General features: G+C 36.5%; 1 protein-coding gene across 6 annotated transcripts in view; it reads right to left on the reverse strand.

The window, feature by feature from the left end:
- Window positions 1–17,033, reverse strand: part of CPEB2 (cytoplasmic polyadenylation element binding protein 2) — a gene marked incomplete at its 5' end in the record, with an annotated part of 76,058 nt that overhangs the window by 25,543 nt on the left and 33,482 nt on the right. For 3 of the 6 annotated variants that reach the window (XM_014586429.2, XM_014586430.2, XM_027770444.1), the window contains 1 exon segment: window positions 11,205–11,228. In XM_014586429.2, the coding sequence (XP_014441915.1) occupies window positions 11,205–11,228 (24 nt within the window). 6 annotated transcript variants of the gene reach the window in all.

Here is a 17,033-nt window from a genome sequence, read left to right on the forward strand (position 1 = left end):
TTTTTTTTAAAGAGAGATTTTTGCTATAGAGTACATGTGCTTGCTGAGAGACAGAGACAGAGAGTCAGTGAGAAATCACTCCCCAGGGGGGATGCCCATGCCACAATCCCCTCTTCTCTGTTCTCTTCTCGGGATTCTGGGCATGCACACACATGCACCGGTTTGAGTTTTAAGCTGCCGGGTCCAGGACTTGAACTGCAGTCATCTATGTGGGAGTCCAGTGACGTAACCATTACGCCATCTGCTGGTCCCCTCCAATAGACTTTTATCTTGAGAAAAACCGTAGATCATAAATAAGATTAGGAAAACGTATATTAGAACCACAATTAGATACTACTTATATACTTAAAAGAATGGGTAAAATTATATAGCTAATAATCCAAAGTTGGCCTCCTACTTTTTTGGAGTATAAAACTGAACAATTATTAGGTCATTTCTAATGACATTAAACATACACTTACTCTCTGAACCATTCCTTCTACTCTCAGTTATACATCCAAGAGAAATGAGTACTGATGTCCACACACCAAGACGGTACACATCTGTTCATAGCAGCTTTCTTAACAAGCCCCAAATGGACAATGACGCAGACATTTATAAATAGGGAATGGATATAAACAAATAGTACATGTGTACAAATGTAGTTCTATTCTCCAATAAGAACCTTTCAATAGAAGTTACTGATGGTAATTTCCATTCTATACTCTTTCTCCACAAAGAAACAGTCATCTTACCACTTCTCTTTAAAACTGAAATTTGTGTCAACTTTTTTTTTTTAAGGAAGAACTGAGAGGCCAGGTGGTGGCACAGCAGTAGTGCGAGCAGCCCAGCCTGGAAAGGGGCTGGTGTGCACTCCAGGACCTCCCTGAGCTTGCTGGGGTGGTGCATAGGCCCTAAGGTGAGCGAGTTAAAGCCAGCGGTGAGTCTCAGTGTGGAGAGACTGTGGGGGGTACCTGGCCTGTTTTTCTTGCTCTGTCTTGCTCTTGGAATAAATAAACTTAAATAAGTAAGAGTTGATATGGTTATTTCTAAGGCTCTTAAAACAGAATTTACACGTTTGTATTTCTCTAGATCTTCTATCTTAAATGGGTAGACTATCTCTGCTATTAAACCAAACAATATGGAAACTCTAAGTATATTAACTTGCAAACCTTGTAGTCAAAACAATTTGAAATGGTGATTAGAGTTACATTGCTTGAAGTGATATATTTTTTCTTTCCGTTTTTTGTTTTTCTATTTTAGAAATTATCACTTGATCTTGACACCAAATACTTTATTTATATTCTCTGGATAGTTATTATAAAATAAACCCAATGCAACATTCCTGGCCCTATTATAAGACAAGAATGAGCTGTAACACAAAAGTGCTACTCCAGCGATTCCAATTTAAAATGTATGAATATGTGTGTATAAAACACATATATGCAAATATGTATATGCATATATACATATGCACAGACACATACAGATGAAAAACAAACTGAAATTTTGTAATAGGAAAACATACAAATAGAAAACACGACAATTTAGGGGCAGAGAAGCCTAATTATAACCAATGTTGGAGTGAGAGTCTACTAGCTAGGAAGTCTTTAAGAGTGGACTTACGAAGAATGTGACAGGTTTAGACTGAGAAGAGGAGCAAAGGAGGACAGAGCTCCCAGGTAGAAGAGAGTCACTTGAGGAGAAGCACAAAAACATTCCAAAGGCCATACTGAAGTTAAGATATAAACAACTGGAGATATTTTAAACTACATACTGAAAAACTCTAACTACATATACAAACGAAAGAGCTTATACTAAGTTGGCTGACTAAAATGTGCAATACAATTTCAAAGGTAAAACGGTAGTTACAATAAAGATTAGCGATAGAGAAAATGATCAGAGATAAAGAGCGAAAGTAAATTAATAAAATGAATCAAAGCCTGGGATGGCTTCAGTGTTGGACAGAACTTTCAACAATAACATGGAGGCAGCATTATAGAATCTATATTCCTGTAATAGGACCAAAAATATATATACTTTCTCCTAAAATAAAAAATTCACTAAGATTTTACAGTAAGGTACACAGCAACCATCACGAATATGAGCCTCATTTGTGATAGTTAACAGCAATTCAAATAGCTGCCAAATAATTTAATAAAAATAACTAGAAAATGTCTTTTTTCTTTTTGCCAGAGGGGGCCTACATTTTCCAGAGGCAGAAAGTAGGAAACAGGAAAGCAGCCCCCGATGAGGGGTTGTCATGCTCCAGCAACCCCTTCTTCACTACTGCTCCCTGCTGCTGGTATCTGGGGAGCATACGCATGCACGTGTGCTGGCATGTTTTTCAAGCCACTGGGGCGGGCTTTGACTTGCATGGTCAGCTATGTAACATCTAGCTCTCTTAAACACCAGGCTACAGGGCCGGCCCTGCAGAGGTAATTTTTATATTCCTAAAAGCTTCTTTAAAAAAAAAGTCAACTATTTTTCACATTCAATCATGTGTATCATTACAGCATAACAAACAAAATTTCCCAGCATGAATACACTGCATATTGGTTCAAAGATATTACCATACATATTATCAAAAGATAATTTTCCATTTTTGTATCTCTTAAATGTTTTACTTCTTTTTCCCTTTAATTCCCTCCCTCTAGCCCTCCCCCATCTCCCATCCTCTTTCTCTCCGGTATCCACCATAGTTGCTCTTCATGTATTTATATCTTCAGAATCTTCCAGTTTCTACCATAGAGTGCAGACATTTGGTATATACTAAGTGGGGACATACAATGCCTCTCTTTCATAGTCTGGATCACTTTGCTTAACAGTAAATCTTTCATATTCATCCACTTTCTATCAAATGCCTGGCTCTCATTGTTTTGTTTTGTTTTGTTTGTTTTTATGGCTGAACAGTATCCTGCAGTGTATATCTCCACACTTTTTTAATCCATACATCTGTCTGTGGACATCTGGGTTGATTCCATGTCTTAGCAATGGAATGCCCTTTTCTCCATACCCTTACCAACACTAATCATTCATGTTACTTTTTTTAAAAAAAACTTTTTTAAAGAGATTTTTGCCTTAGGAGGCATGCGCTCGCTGGAGAAAGAGACAAAGACAGCAAGAGGTAAAGTGAGAGATTACCCTCCCTCCCTATCCCAGGAGGAAGGCCACACCACAATCCCTTCTCCTCCATTCTCACCCCAGGATCTTGGACATGCATGCACATATACCTGGCATAATTTTCAAGCCACCAGGTCCGAGACTTGAACCATGATTGGCCACGTGGGAGTCCAATGACATTAACTCCTACTACCTTTCTCTCTCTCTCTTTTCTTAATCTTAGTCATTCTGAGGTTAAATGGTATTTCATTATGGTTTTGATTTGTATCTGACTTCTGAAAAGGGATGCTGAACATTTTTTATATGCTTTTTGGCTGTTTGTATGTCTTCCTTAGTGAGTTGTCTGTTCAGTTCATTTGCCCATCTTTTAATTGGGTTATTATTATTAATATTTTGGGGGGTAATCTGCTTGAGTTCCCTGTATCAGTCCCTTATCTGAGGCATAGTTTGCAAATATATTCTCCCATTCTGAGGGTTGTTACCTCACTCTAATTATTTCTTTTGCAGAATAGAAGCTTTTAACCCGGTATTATCCCACTGTCTATTTTGGGGATTACTGCCTGTGTTTTAGAGGTATTATTTAAGAAGTCTTTGCCTACTCTGATATCTCCAAGAGTTTTCCCTTAGGTTTAAATTTTTGATCCATTTTGAGTGAATTTTTATTAGTGGTGAGAGACACTTGTAACATTTGCTAAAGAGACTTTCTTTTCCCCACTGGATTGTCTTGTGCCTTTTTCAAAGGCAAAAGGCAGACAATGTGTTGTGGTTTATTTCTGGGGTCTCTATATTCTGTTTCACTGCTCTACATGCCTGTAGTACCATGCTGTTTTCATTATTACAGCTTTACAAAATGCAATCAAGATTCAAGCTACTGTTCTATAAAATATAATAATAAAGACTATTCTAAGAGCTTTCTAAATTGAAGGAGGTATAGGCTAAATTATGATTACACTTTTGTGGCAGACTGACAGCTCTTTTCTAATATATGTTCTCCTTGTGCATGTGTATGTGCAGCACACATGCATGCATGTTAGAGGAGAAGTAGGTAATTATGAAGCCTGACTTGAGGCTGTGCCAATACATTCAAACATCAATAATTCTACTTAATTTTTCAGATTTTGGTCTAATTCTGGAAGCCTAGGATAAAATTGTTTCCAACATATTACTGGGGGGAAGCAAAAGAGGTAAAGAAAATGTTTGCACAAAATTAGTCAATTTACTGCTTGGCTCTAAGAATAGTTCTTTACTCTTAATGTATTATCCTACAATTTTATTTATGGAATGTTATGAAAATAAAAACACACAAAACTATACAAATTAAGGTTTAACATGAATATTCTATCTTCTGAAGTGCTAGTAGTCACTCCATAAAACTTACCCATATGATGGCATGATTCCTATTTAATATAAAAAAATTGAGGGCAAAAAAAACCCTATCAAAACAAATAAGTATGTTCAGGAATGATCTCTCTTAGGAAACTCCTACTGAATCACTTCACTGATCATATCTGCCTCTCCAAAGAACTGAGAAAGGCAATATAAAAGACACCTAGCTCTGAATACTCGGCCTCAATAATACCTTTGCTTTTTTTCCACAGAGGAAAAATGAAAAACCTAACTTTAAAAATCCAGTTATAACCTAGTACCTTATGTTTTCATAAACTTAATTTTTATACACACGCAGATACACTTTAAAACTAGGTTCACTAAAATTGTGTTTCGTTCACATAAAAATGCTATGTTTGGGTATAGGTATGGAGCAGGTACAGTCAACTCATTTAAGGAGGTGGGAGTCTGCAAATTTTGTCAGTAAGGGGTCAGACAGTAAACATTTCAGGTATCGCAGACCATATATTCTCTGTAACTGCTATTCAACTCTGTCATGATTACAGCTACAGAGCAGCCAGGAGGAAAGTAAATGTATGTATAAATTATGGCTGTAGGCCAATAAAACTTCATTTAAAATAACAGGAGGTTGGCCTGTGGGTCACAGATTGCTAACTCTTGCTTTAAAATATTACCCTGATTTTTTTTTTTTCATGCTTCAGGATCTTGACCATTCTTTGACAGTTATGGTACTTACTGATCAAAGATGAGGATTTTAGCCCTGATTTAATCATGAAGGATACAGTAATGGTGCTATTAGGGGATATACACTTATTTCGGTTACTTTGTAATACTGTTTCAGATTGGACAATTTTGGATTAACTTCAAATAGTACACTGTATCTGAAGAAACCCTTATTTACTATAGCACATTTATAAATGTGAATAGCTATATACTATGAATAAATAAAATCCCTATAATTTAACTTCCATAATTTGCTTCCCTTTAAAATTATTTATCCTATTCTAATTCTATGTATTATCTACTAACTCAAGCTACGGGCTTACCTGCTATAAAATATCATTTCTTTGAGCTTAATACACTAAACCAAAGAAATTGTTTTTAATTGTTCAAAATGTTTCGTGTATTTTTATTATGTCTGGAGCACAGCAGAATAATCCTTTTTTGGGGGGGCGGGGGAGAGGTTTTTGCTACAGGGCGCATGCGCTCACCAGACAGACAGAGAGAGACATAGAGACAAAAAGCGAGAAATCACCCCCCAGGGGGGATGGTCACGCTGCAATCCCTTTTCCTCCATTCTCCTCTCAGGATCTTGGGCACGCACGCACACGCGCCTGGAGTGAGTTTTAAGCCACCAGGTCCAGGACGTGAACTGCGGTCGACTACGGTCGACTACATAGCCATTACGCTAACTGCTGGTTCCCACAGAATAATCCTTTTAATCCTTTATAAAAGGGACAGAATATGATACAAAATCATTTTAGGGTAAGAGTGTTTAAGTTACATCTCTCCCAGGAAGCCCCATCCTACTCTTACTTCCCACCACCATGTCTACCCTCGGAACGCAATGACAGAAATACTGAGCAATAAATGCGGACATTAGCACTCTCCACGTAATCAGGTCGGCCCTCCACGTGCCTGTCCCTCCTTCCTCACGCTGCCCCAGGCAACTCTGGAGTGGCTGGTGGTGGCTCCCAAGGGGTAGAGATCTATAATAGCAGCAGGAGGTGCCAACAAAGCAGGGGAAGAAATCGTGGTTGCTTCTTAATTACTTGCAATATAATTAAATCTTAATTATTCCTAAGGCATATTTGATAAATTAATATTGAGAGCAAGCATGATTTCAAGTTCTTATTGATATGATTAAGGAAATTAAAACATATAATCATTTTGGTAGCAATTTGGTTTGACTGTGGTCAAGAAGTCTTTTAAACGAAGTCAGCCACTCTGTGCCTATAGATACTAAAAGTATCTAACGATACTTTTCATAATGATCAAAATCACACTTTAAAAGCAGGTGCCTATTGGGAACCAGCAGTTAGCATAATGGCTATGTCGCTGGACTCCCACGTAGTCGACCGCGGTTCGTGTCCTAGACCCGGTGGCTTAAAACTCACGCCGAGCGCATGTGCATGCGTGCCCAAGATCCCGAGAGAATGGAGGAGAAGGGATTGCGATGTGACCATCCCCCCTGGGGGGGTGATTTCTCGCTTTCTGTCTCTCTGTCTGTCTGGTGAGCGCACACGCCCTATAGCGAAAAAAACTCTCAAAAAAAAAAAAAAAAAAAAAAAGCAGGTGCCTACTCTCCATGGAGGACCAACTTAAAAAATTACTCATGTTGGGACCAGCAGATGGCATGACAGAGGAGTCAAATGCAGCAAGTAAGGGAGGGAAAAACAAAACCCAAAAACTTTCCAGTTCTAAGCTGGACTAGAAAGTGAGAATGCCTTTTGGAAACAATACTGGTCACTAACTATTGCACTAGCAAAAGGGCCATGTCTTATTTTTGGCAAAGTTCCAGCAGTTCAGCACAACATATTCCATATGAACAGGAGATATGACATTCATTTTAAAAATACCTAAATAAATGAACAAGTGCAGTTTCTTTGATAGATCAAATCTAAAACATGAAAGCCATACAAGAGGGTCCTTAATGGCTAAAAGGTTATCAGTCTGAGAATGAGGGAGTGAGTGAGTAGAAATAGGAAGAGAATCAGGTAAGTATTTCTAGCCCTTTTCAGGTTACTCTTTGGTATGCAGGGTTTCTAAAACATTGAATTATTTACTATACCAAAGTACTTTCAAATTCAAGTAGAATCTCTCAATAGCTATTTCTAACGATACTTTTTATAATTATCAACATCACACTTTAAAAGCAGGCGCCTACTATCCATGGAGGACCAACTTAAAAAATTACTCATGTTGGGACCTGCAGATGGCATGGCAGTTAGGGTACTAGACTCCCATGTGGCCAAGCGCAGTTCAACTGCTGGACCCAGTGGCTTGAAAACCTCACCAGGTAAATGTGCATGCATGCCCAAAATCCCAAGAAGAGAATGAACAAGAGGCTGTGGTATAGCCATCCCCCTGGGGGGTGATTTCTTGCTTTCCCTTTCTGTCTCTGTCTCTCTCCAGCAAAAATTAAAATTTAAATGGCAAAAATTAAAAAAAAAATTACTCATGCCATATAAGCTGAGGAAAATTCAGGTGTTATCTCTTTCTTAGCCAAACACATCAGTTCTGTCCTAAAGTAGGTTTTTACCAGAAGTGTTTAAAAAAAAAAAAAAAAAAAAACCTAAAAGTATTCTTCCAATACTGGGAGGCAGTACTGAAGTAGAACTCTTTATGGCTCTCAGAGATAAAGATATATAGGAATGGTATCAAGTTCATATCTAAAAGCAGGGATAGACCATTCTGGAACTTACTTGGCTTGTTCACATGCATTCTTGTGTCTGTTAATCATTCTCTCCCAATCTCCCCCACTCGAAACCTCCGTCAAAGCAACACAGTTTCTGGTATCTACCATTATTCTTCCCACTTTTATACCATCAAGTTCTTCAGTTCCTGCTATATAATGTGGACTTTTGGTAATGTTAAGTAGGGACATATAATATTTGTCTTTCATAGCCTGGATTTTTTCACTTAGCATTATGTCTTCTACGTCACTGACTTTGTGTGGATGATAGGATACAGTTGTTCTTCATAGTGTTTTATTCCGTGTATATGAGCCACATTTTCTTTTCTTTTTTTTTTTTTTTTTTGAGAGGTTTTTGCTATAGGGCACATGCGCTCACCAGACAGACAGACAGAGACAGAGAGACAGAAAGAGAGAACTCACCCCCCCTAGGGGGGATGGCCACACTGCAATCCCTTCTCCTCCATTCTCCTCTCGGGATCTTGGGCACACACGCACACACGCCCGGCCTGAGTTTTAAGCCACCGGGACCAGGATGCGAACCATGGTTGGCTACATGGGAGTCCAGCGACATAGCCATTATGCTAACTGCTAGTCCCTGAGCCACATTTTCTTAATCCATTTATTGGTTGTTGGGCACTCAGGCTGAGTCTATGTCATAGTTATTGTGAATAATGTTGCAATAAACATGGATGTGCAATGTCTGTCTGACAGAGATTACCTGTCCTTAAGGTAAACACTCAGTAGTGGGATGACTGGGCTAGACAGCAGACCCATTTCTAGGTTTGTGAGGAAGCCCCATACTGTTTTCCAATGTGGTTATACTAATTTACATTCTCACCAGCAGTAGATGAAGGTTCCCTTCTTCCCACAACTTTGCCAGTACTCTTTAAGGTTTTGTTTTTTATCATAACCATTCTAAAACGTTACTGACAATTCAATTTACCCCTCCACTCACCAAAAAAATCCTAGAACTATTATACAGCATAATGTAATGTTCAACACTGAAGATGAGCATTTGGACATTACACACTGTGTCGCATGCTTTGGAAAGATATACTATACCCCACTAAGATGTACAATGATTATATGCAAAACCAGAAATCACAATTTTAAAAAGTAACAAGTAATTACAATAATGAAAGCAGGGCAATGAAGTTTTGCTTTTTCCTAACATCAATAGCATAATTTATAATTATTGAACTAAGATAAAAGAAGATGTGACTCATGACTTTCTTTTTGTTTTGTCTTTTTTTGGAGAGGTTTCTGCTATGGGGCATGTGTGCTCACCAGACAGACAGAGACAGAGAGACAGGAAGTATACATAGTCATTATGCCAACTGCTAGTCCTGAGAAGACATGACTTTCCTTTTTTTTTTTTTTGGAAAGGTTTTTGCATGCGCTCACCAGACAGACAGAAAGACAGAAAGCGATAAATCACCCCCTAGAGGGGATGGTCATGCCGCAATCCCTTCTCCTCCATTCTCCTCTCGGGATCTTGGGCACGCACGCACACGCGCCCAGTGTGAGTTTTAAGCCACTGGGTCCGGGATGCGAACCGCGGTCGACTACGTGGGAGTCCAGCGACATAGCCATTACGCTAACTGCTGGTCCCCGAGAAGACATGACTTTCTGATACCTTGTTCCTGCAAACTTCCTAGATCATGACAGATCTCTGAAGTATGCCAAATTAGGCTAAGTAATTAAACTTCAAAGAAACTATAATGAGAAATAATCCTGAATTGCTCTATAGTTCTAATATACCTAAAAATTAGAGATTGCTATGTGAGTCATTCGCAAGGGAAGGGAAGCTCCATATTAAAATATCATTGGGTAATAAGCTAGTTCATAGTTCTGAAAATAGGTACTAAAATTCTAAGTCCCACATCCACTCTGAACTTGCTAATAGCAGTCTTTAAAAAGTCACTAAACAAACTTGGGATCAGCAGAGAGCGTAATGGTTACATCACTGGACTCCCACGTAGTCAATCATGGTTTAAGACCTGGACTCAGTGGCTTAAAACTCTTGCCAGGTGCTTGTGAGTGTGTGCCCCAAATCCTAGAAGACTGGAGAAGAAGGGGTTGCAGTGTGGTCATCCCCCTTGGGGCGGGGGGTGCGGGGGCGCCCCTCGGGGGGGGGGGGGGGGGGGGGGGTGATTTCTCAATTTCTGTATGTCTCTCTCTCTGGTAAGTGCATGCACCTTATAGCAAAAATCCCTCTCTTAAAAAAAAAAAAAAATTACTGAACTTCAGTATTCTAAGTCTTAAGCTTCTTTCTCCTCCATTATTTTTAGTCAGAAAATTAAAGACCTCAAATTTGGTCAAGTATTTGAAGAATTCAAGTTCCAAAAAATGAAGTTAAATCAAGATGATCTAAAATACAAAATTGGAAATACCACTCAGTATTATGAAGTGACTTTTGCTTTCTCTCATTGCATCTACTTTCTCACTTTCAATTTTTACATATGGAAAAGAGAGAGGTAAAGTTTTAGACAGAAAATGTCAGCTGCTTTCCTGCAGAGTCAATAACCTTCCTGTATCACAGTCCTAGCTTCTTCCTTCATGATATCACAGAAGAACTTTGAGGGGAATATTCTTGTAGAGAAACGAGAGCGAGAAAAGGATGTGTGGGTGTATCTTAGAGGAGAGAAAGGACTGTATTCTTAGAAGATGTTAACAACGTGATTCCTATAAATCACTGTTACTGGAACCTATTTGGCACGTATTCTATTTTCAACTAGGTCAAACATAAAACTAATAATTAATAGTAGGGAAACGAGAGCGAGAAAAGGATGTGTGGGTGTATCTTAGAGGAGAGAAAGGACTGTATTCTTAGAAGATGTTAACAACGTGATTCCTATAAATCACTGTTACTGGAACCTATTTGGCACGTATTCTATTTTCAACTAGGTCAAACATAAAACTAATAATTAATAGCTGCAAATTATATTCTACAGATAATATAACCCATTATATATAATCAGCTACATATTTAGAGTAGAAAGAATCTTACGACATATCAACTTCACTAATATTTATTAAACATATTTTTAAGCAGACAAGCTATAAACAGCATCTTTATTTTAGAAGATAAAGGGAAAATTTCTTTAAAATAGTTAAAATCTGGACAGTTTAAAAGGGGAAAATTAAATAATCATAATTAGTATGAAAATGTGGTTTAAAGGTTAAGAAATTTAGAATTCAGAAATTTGACAAACAAGTACTCAAATCAAATTACAATTGTTCAGACATTACATAGAAGATATGGAATAATTAATTACAACAGTCATCATTAAAACCCAGTTAGAAACAGTTATCCCATAAAACAGAAATAAATTACCTCGTCTTCGCCCATAACTCCTTGCTGCATGTAAACAAAGGACAAATTGTAAAATGTCAGAACTAAAAATAAGCCCACAAATATAGATATTTGTGATATGAAAAGCTATGTGGGCATCTGGAAATTACTTGTTTTAAGATCTATGACAATCTCACCATATGTTTTACCATTTACAATGTAATATCTCACCTGAACCTTAACTCTGAAAAATTAACAGAAAATATACACTTATTCTCATTTATATTAAAATTCAGTTAAATATTTGTTTCATCTGATCATGATAGAAACATACAACACTTTATAGTTAAATAGCACCCCAAATAATTTTTCCAATAAAGGGATACAACTTGACTTCCAATTTTTCTATTTATCATAGTTCAACACACAGTTGAACCAAGTTATTCAGCTCTAATCCACATTATGACAAGCCTTGCATGGAAGCAGTACTGAAACATGCAGATGACTGAAGGTATACAACTACTAAGCTGATACTCTGAAGCTTGTGCAGCTTAGAATGTAAGGAATGAGCCTCTTTTTAAACTTTAGTTCAGAAAATAATTAGTGATACAGTGAATAAAACTTTCCATCCTTTCAATATCAGTTATTTAGTAACAGTTTATATGTCTACCTGTGAGGCAAGAAGGATTCAGGTATGAATTACTATAAATAACAACACAGAATTATAGTGTGCATAGTAAATACTACAAAATAGAAATTAACAGAAAAAAGTTGACAGGCATTTCAATCTATATCACTAACAGTATACATAATTCCTTTGGGGAAAAATACTGCAATTTCTTTTTCATAAAAACTACCCATTTAATAAAAGCCATCACTTGTTTTTTAAGTAATTCCTTCCCCCAAATATGACTGTACGAAGAGTGTTTTTAGCCCGGAATCACTATATGAAATAAAGACAGTAAACCAAAAAATGACTGCTAAAATTAAGACTTCTTTTGGAGACCTGGGAAAAATTCAATACTGAGTAAATCTAAAACCAAAATATATATTTAAAGTTTCCAGTTTGTCCAAAAGCATAAGACTTAAAAGATCAAAAGAAAATATTTCACATCATTAAATACATTCTCTTATAAAAGTTATACAAAATTTATTTAAAAATTTTTACTAAGGCTTTAATATAGCGAATTGTACCCATGAAGTGCGAATACAGTATTACTTTCTCTATACTAAAAAGCAGGAAAAACAAACATGTCTACTCATAGTCATTCGCATGTCTAAGAAATAGTAAATATAAAGCTTACATATCTTATATCAAAATCCTCATCAGCACCTCTGCGATTTTAGTGCCTTTACTTAGCTATAATCTACTGCACAATTAACCTGACCTTGAGCTCTAATTACCAAAGCCTGGCAGATTTATTTCACAGTTTACCTGACCTATAAATTAGTTTAGGGTGAAGGAGGAGATAAAAGAAGCATTTAGGATTTTGTTGTCTAGGTATTCTCAGATTTATAAATGCCTTAAAAAAAAAAACCAGTCTCAAAGTAATGAAAGATCAACTGTGGAAACTCAGACTGCTAAAAGGAATTTTAGCAAAGTTATAAAGAATAGGCCATAGATAAGTGAATTCTCTGGTCTTAATAAGTTGTATTAAGCCTGGAAATAATCAACAGGCTCCAAAACACTTCACAGCATAAATCTCAGGAGTTGGGCTTCTTGCTTATCCCTAGGCATGGCCCAACGATAATAATCTGGTACATGTTTTCTTTGAGGAATTTAATTCATAAGGAGTAGAAAGGGTCAAGGATTTATAAAGCCAATGAAACTATTTTCATCAAGTTTAAAAATCAAATGATAAATTAGATGAAGTCATAGTGTTGCATGTAATTCTTGATTTACTGAGAGCATTAATGACAAATCGTAACCAGCTTATGTTCTTAGCTGTTAGGGTCTTAGCTAAAGCTATCCAATACTAAAATAGTGAAAATATGTATACATATTCACAGCATCTCAAGTGTCATCGCATTCCTAGGCTTGAACTTAATTACTCAGAAAATTTCTCCACCTATCTCATACCTGAGGAATTTTAGAATCCGGTGAAGGACTATTCCATTTATCTTTAGGACAACACTCAAATTCCAAGTCTCTACATTACCAAAAATAGAACTGTTTGCAGATGAAACTAACTCATGTGAAGCATTCCTATTCACTGTCATGGAAATAATCAATCTGCTAGTAGACAATAAACAATGGTGTGTGTGTTCACTTTCCTACCAATGTTTCTATTACCAGGAATTCCTGATTTTAAAAAAAAATCATTAAGTGGCACTTCTATTACTTATTAAAAGACTTCTTTAAATGATATGCCCCTCTAAATTCATTTAGAATACAGTTAAGAAAAAAGTGAACAATTTGTTGTATGAAATCATCTTTTATAAGAGCCAAACAAAATCTTGTGATCCATTCCATTCACTTCTGCCAGCATCAAAAAAGAACTAAGTACCTAAATTTCCCACATTTATGACTTACAATTTATGATTTGCAATACAGTGTAAATTAGATCATCTACCTTCAGAAATACAATTTCATTACTAAGTCAATTTTCTCAATCATAAGATACATATAACTTCTTTCCTTCCCACAGTACAAGAAACTCTTGATCAGAGTCACGAGTGTATGTTGGTAACCACAGCAAACTTAAATGACAAACCAGCTTGCTAGCATCACTGCTCCCACCCCATGCTTCTTGTCCCTCCTTTGAAAAATCGTATGTACTAACAATGTATGCTATTCTCCTTGTTCTCGAGAAGGGTAGGGAGATTACAATGGAATCCAAACAGAAAGAAATGTTTGAAGGATATACCATTTTGAATTGCTCTTTAATACTAAATAAACCCCCATATTTTGTTGTTTTTATTAGTGATAATAAAATATGTAAGATTTAAACACTTAAACACTTAGTCAAGCTTCCAATCTAACTTCAAATAGTGCCAAACCTTTGGCTTTTAGATAATCTATACATGCCCACATAATGTGCCTTCCCTAAAATGGCATCTGAATTTTTCATAGTTTCAGTATCCAGCAGTCAATTCAATTTGATTTCAATTTGATTTGAGGAAGTCTGTTCAGAAATAGAAGCCTACTTACAGTAATCTTTATATGGTATTGTTTTTATCGTTTAAACATTTTAAAATAATTATTTTTAAATTTTATTATTATTTTTAAATTTGCTATAGTGCATGTGTGATTGTGTGTGTGTGTGTGTGTGTGTGTGTGTGTGTGAGAGAGAGAGAAATAAACCCCCATATTTTGTTGTTTTTATTAGTGATAATAAAATATGTAAGATTTAAACACTTAAACACTTAGTCAAGCTTCCAATCTAACTTCAAATAGTGCCAAACCTTTGGCTTTTAGATAATCTATACATGCCCACATAATGTGCCTTCCCTAAAATGGCATCTGAATTTTTCATAGTTTCAGTATCCAGCAGTCAATTCAATTTGATTTCAATTTGATTTGAGGAAGTCTGTTCAGAAATAGAAGCCTACTTACAGTAATCTTTATATGGTATTGTTTTTATCGTTTAAACATTTTAAAATAATTATTTTTAAATTTTATTATTATTTTTAAATTTGCTATAGTGCATGTGTGATTGTGTGTGTGTGTGTGTGTGTGTGTGTGTGTGTGAGAGAGAGAGAGAGAGAACGTGAGAAAGCAAGCCTCCAGGTTGAGACTTGAACTGCTATCAGTCATGTAGGAATCTAGCGCCTTAACTGCCATGCCAACTGCTAGCCCCATTTAAACAATTTTAAAATCTACACCATGAGATAATGATGGTGTGGCATTATACTTTTTTATATATACTGGAGTAAACAGAGGCACAAAGTCCAGGATTTGCCAGAGGAACTTCACAGTTTTGATCAATTTCTTGACTTTTTTTTTTTTTTTGAGTTTTTTTGTGATAGGGTTGCGTGTGCTCAACAAGAAAGAGAGAGACAGAGAGGCAGAAACCAAGAAATCACCCCCCAGGGGGGATGGTCACACCATAATCCCCTCCATTCTCTTCTTGGCATCTTGGGCACGCATGCACATGAGCCTGGCATGAGTTTAAGATGAGTTTAAGCCACCATGTCCAGGACTCGAACTGCGGTTGACTACATGAGAGACTAGCAACATAGCCACTATGCCAACTGCTGGTCCCCCAATTTCTTGACTTTTATCTCATCTTCTGTTTATCCCTTATTTAAAGGAATGTCTAAAAGTTTGACCGTAACTTCTAATTTATCTATTAAGGTAGAATCATAAAACCTGTACAATATTTGTCATATAGGCCTAACAATGATACAATCTTTACATATTGTTTATTGAAGAGACTCAATTCTAGTATCACAGCAACATCACAGATTCCTCTCATTTCTGTACTTTTAAAGGAATATTCTTTAAGTAACAGTCATGCATTTACTTGAAGGTGTACCACCACCAAAAGTCACCTTAGGCGCTCCAAGTAGCAAGCACACCACACTTCAGGAAACACTGCCTCAGAGAGTAATTTTCCTTTAACTGGCCCACTTTGTCCTTAGTTTCTATCAAAGGCTTCTAGTTTGGCTTTGCACAATAACATAAAATCAATCTTTTTTGCTTACTAAATATAATCTTTTTCAAATAGTTGAAAATATCAGCTATATAATTTCTCTTAATGTTATATTTTCCAAAGTAAACTTATTTAATTACATCTATTCACAGGACAAACTTTTTACCCTTTCAAAGTTTTTCTGTCATTGTTCATCATCACCCACTATGATAGCTAACATTTATTTCAGAAACTGTTCTAAACACTTCACATGAGCTAGTTCATTCCCTCCTCATAACAGTTTCCTAAGGCAGGTGGTGTTGTAATCTCTGTTTTAGACACAAAAAATTGAGTCAAAGTGAAATCAGTAGGCAGTTCAAGGTTACACAGAGAAAAAGTAGAGTTGAGTTTAAGCCCAGATATCCCTAGCTCAATAGTCTGTGGAATCAACCATAAAGAACTACCGCTAAAAAAAAAAAAATAATACTGACGCAAAACTTATTACTAAATATTGATTTTTAAGGTCAATAATATTAGCTATGCTTGTTGTTTAAGTAATATAACTTATTTAACCAATTGTGTAATTAGTGAGACTTTTTTTTTCCCCCTGTGGATTGGTTTTTGCTATAGGGCGCGTGTGCTGGCCAGAAAGACAGAGAGAGACAGAGAGACAGAAAACAAAAAAATCAAACCCCAGGGAGATGGCCACACCACAATCCCTTCTCCTCCATTCTCCTCCTGAGATCTTGGGCACGCACGCGCACGCACCCAGCGTGAGTTTAAGCCACCGGGTCCGGGACTCAAACTATGATAGACTACGTGGGAATCCAGTGACATAGCCATTATGCTAACTGCTGGTCCCAAGACTTATTTTAATAAGTTAATTTTAATAAGACTGTTTTTAAAAGTTAGTAACTTAAAAATTAGATCTATATTTTATGAAATGCCAAATTCCTCTCATCATTTAACAGTATTTAATACAGATTAAGTTCAGGCAGAGCCGTGTACTAACATCACTTAATTCCTCTATGTTTTAGGGAGACAATATGCTAAAAATATAGCTGAATCACATCGTTAAAAAATAGCTTAACAAGTTTCCTCATACCTTTTGTGTTTAGTTCTCTCTTCAATAACTTTGATATCTACTAAAATTAAAGCCTTAATATTCATTACTTCCTCATCGCACAGCTACTCCCAATTACGTGACCATTACCATGCCTCTTAACCAATGATCTGAAATGAGTGAAAGAGAATTATTCTCTTTGGATTAAATTGATACCCTTCTCAACCTAGACAC

Source organism: Tupaia chinensis, unplaced genomic scaffold (assembly GCF_000334495.1).
Source record: "Tupaia chinensis unplaced genomic scaffold, TupChi_1.0 Scaffold000138_1, whole genome shotgun sequence".
In the NCBI taxonomy this organism is placed as follows: Eukaryota; Metazoa; Chordata; class Mammalia; order Scandentia; family Tupaiidae; genus Tupaia; species Tupaia belangeri.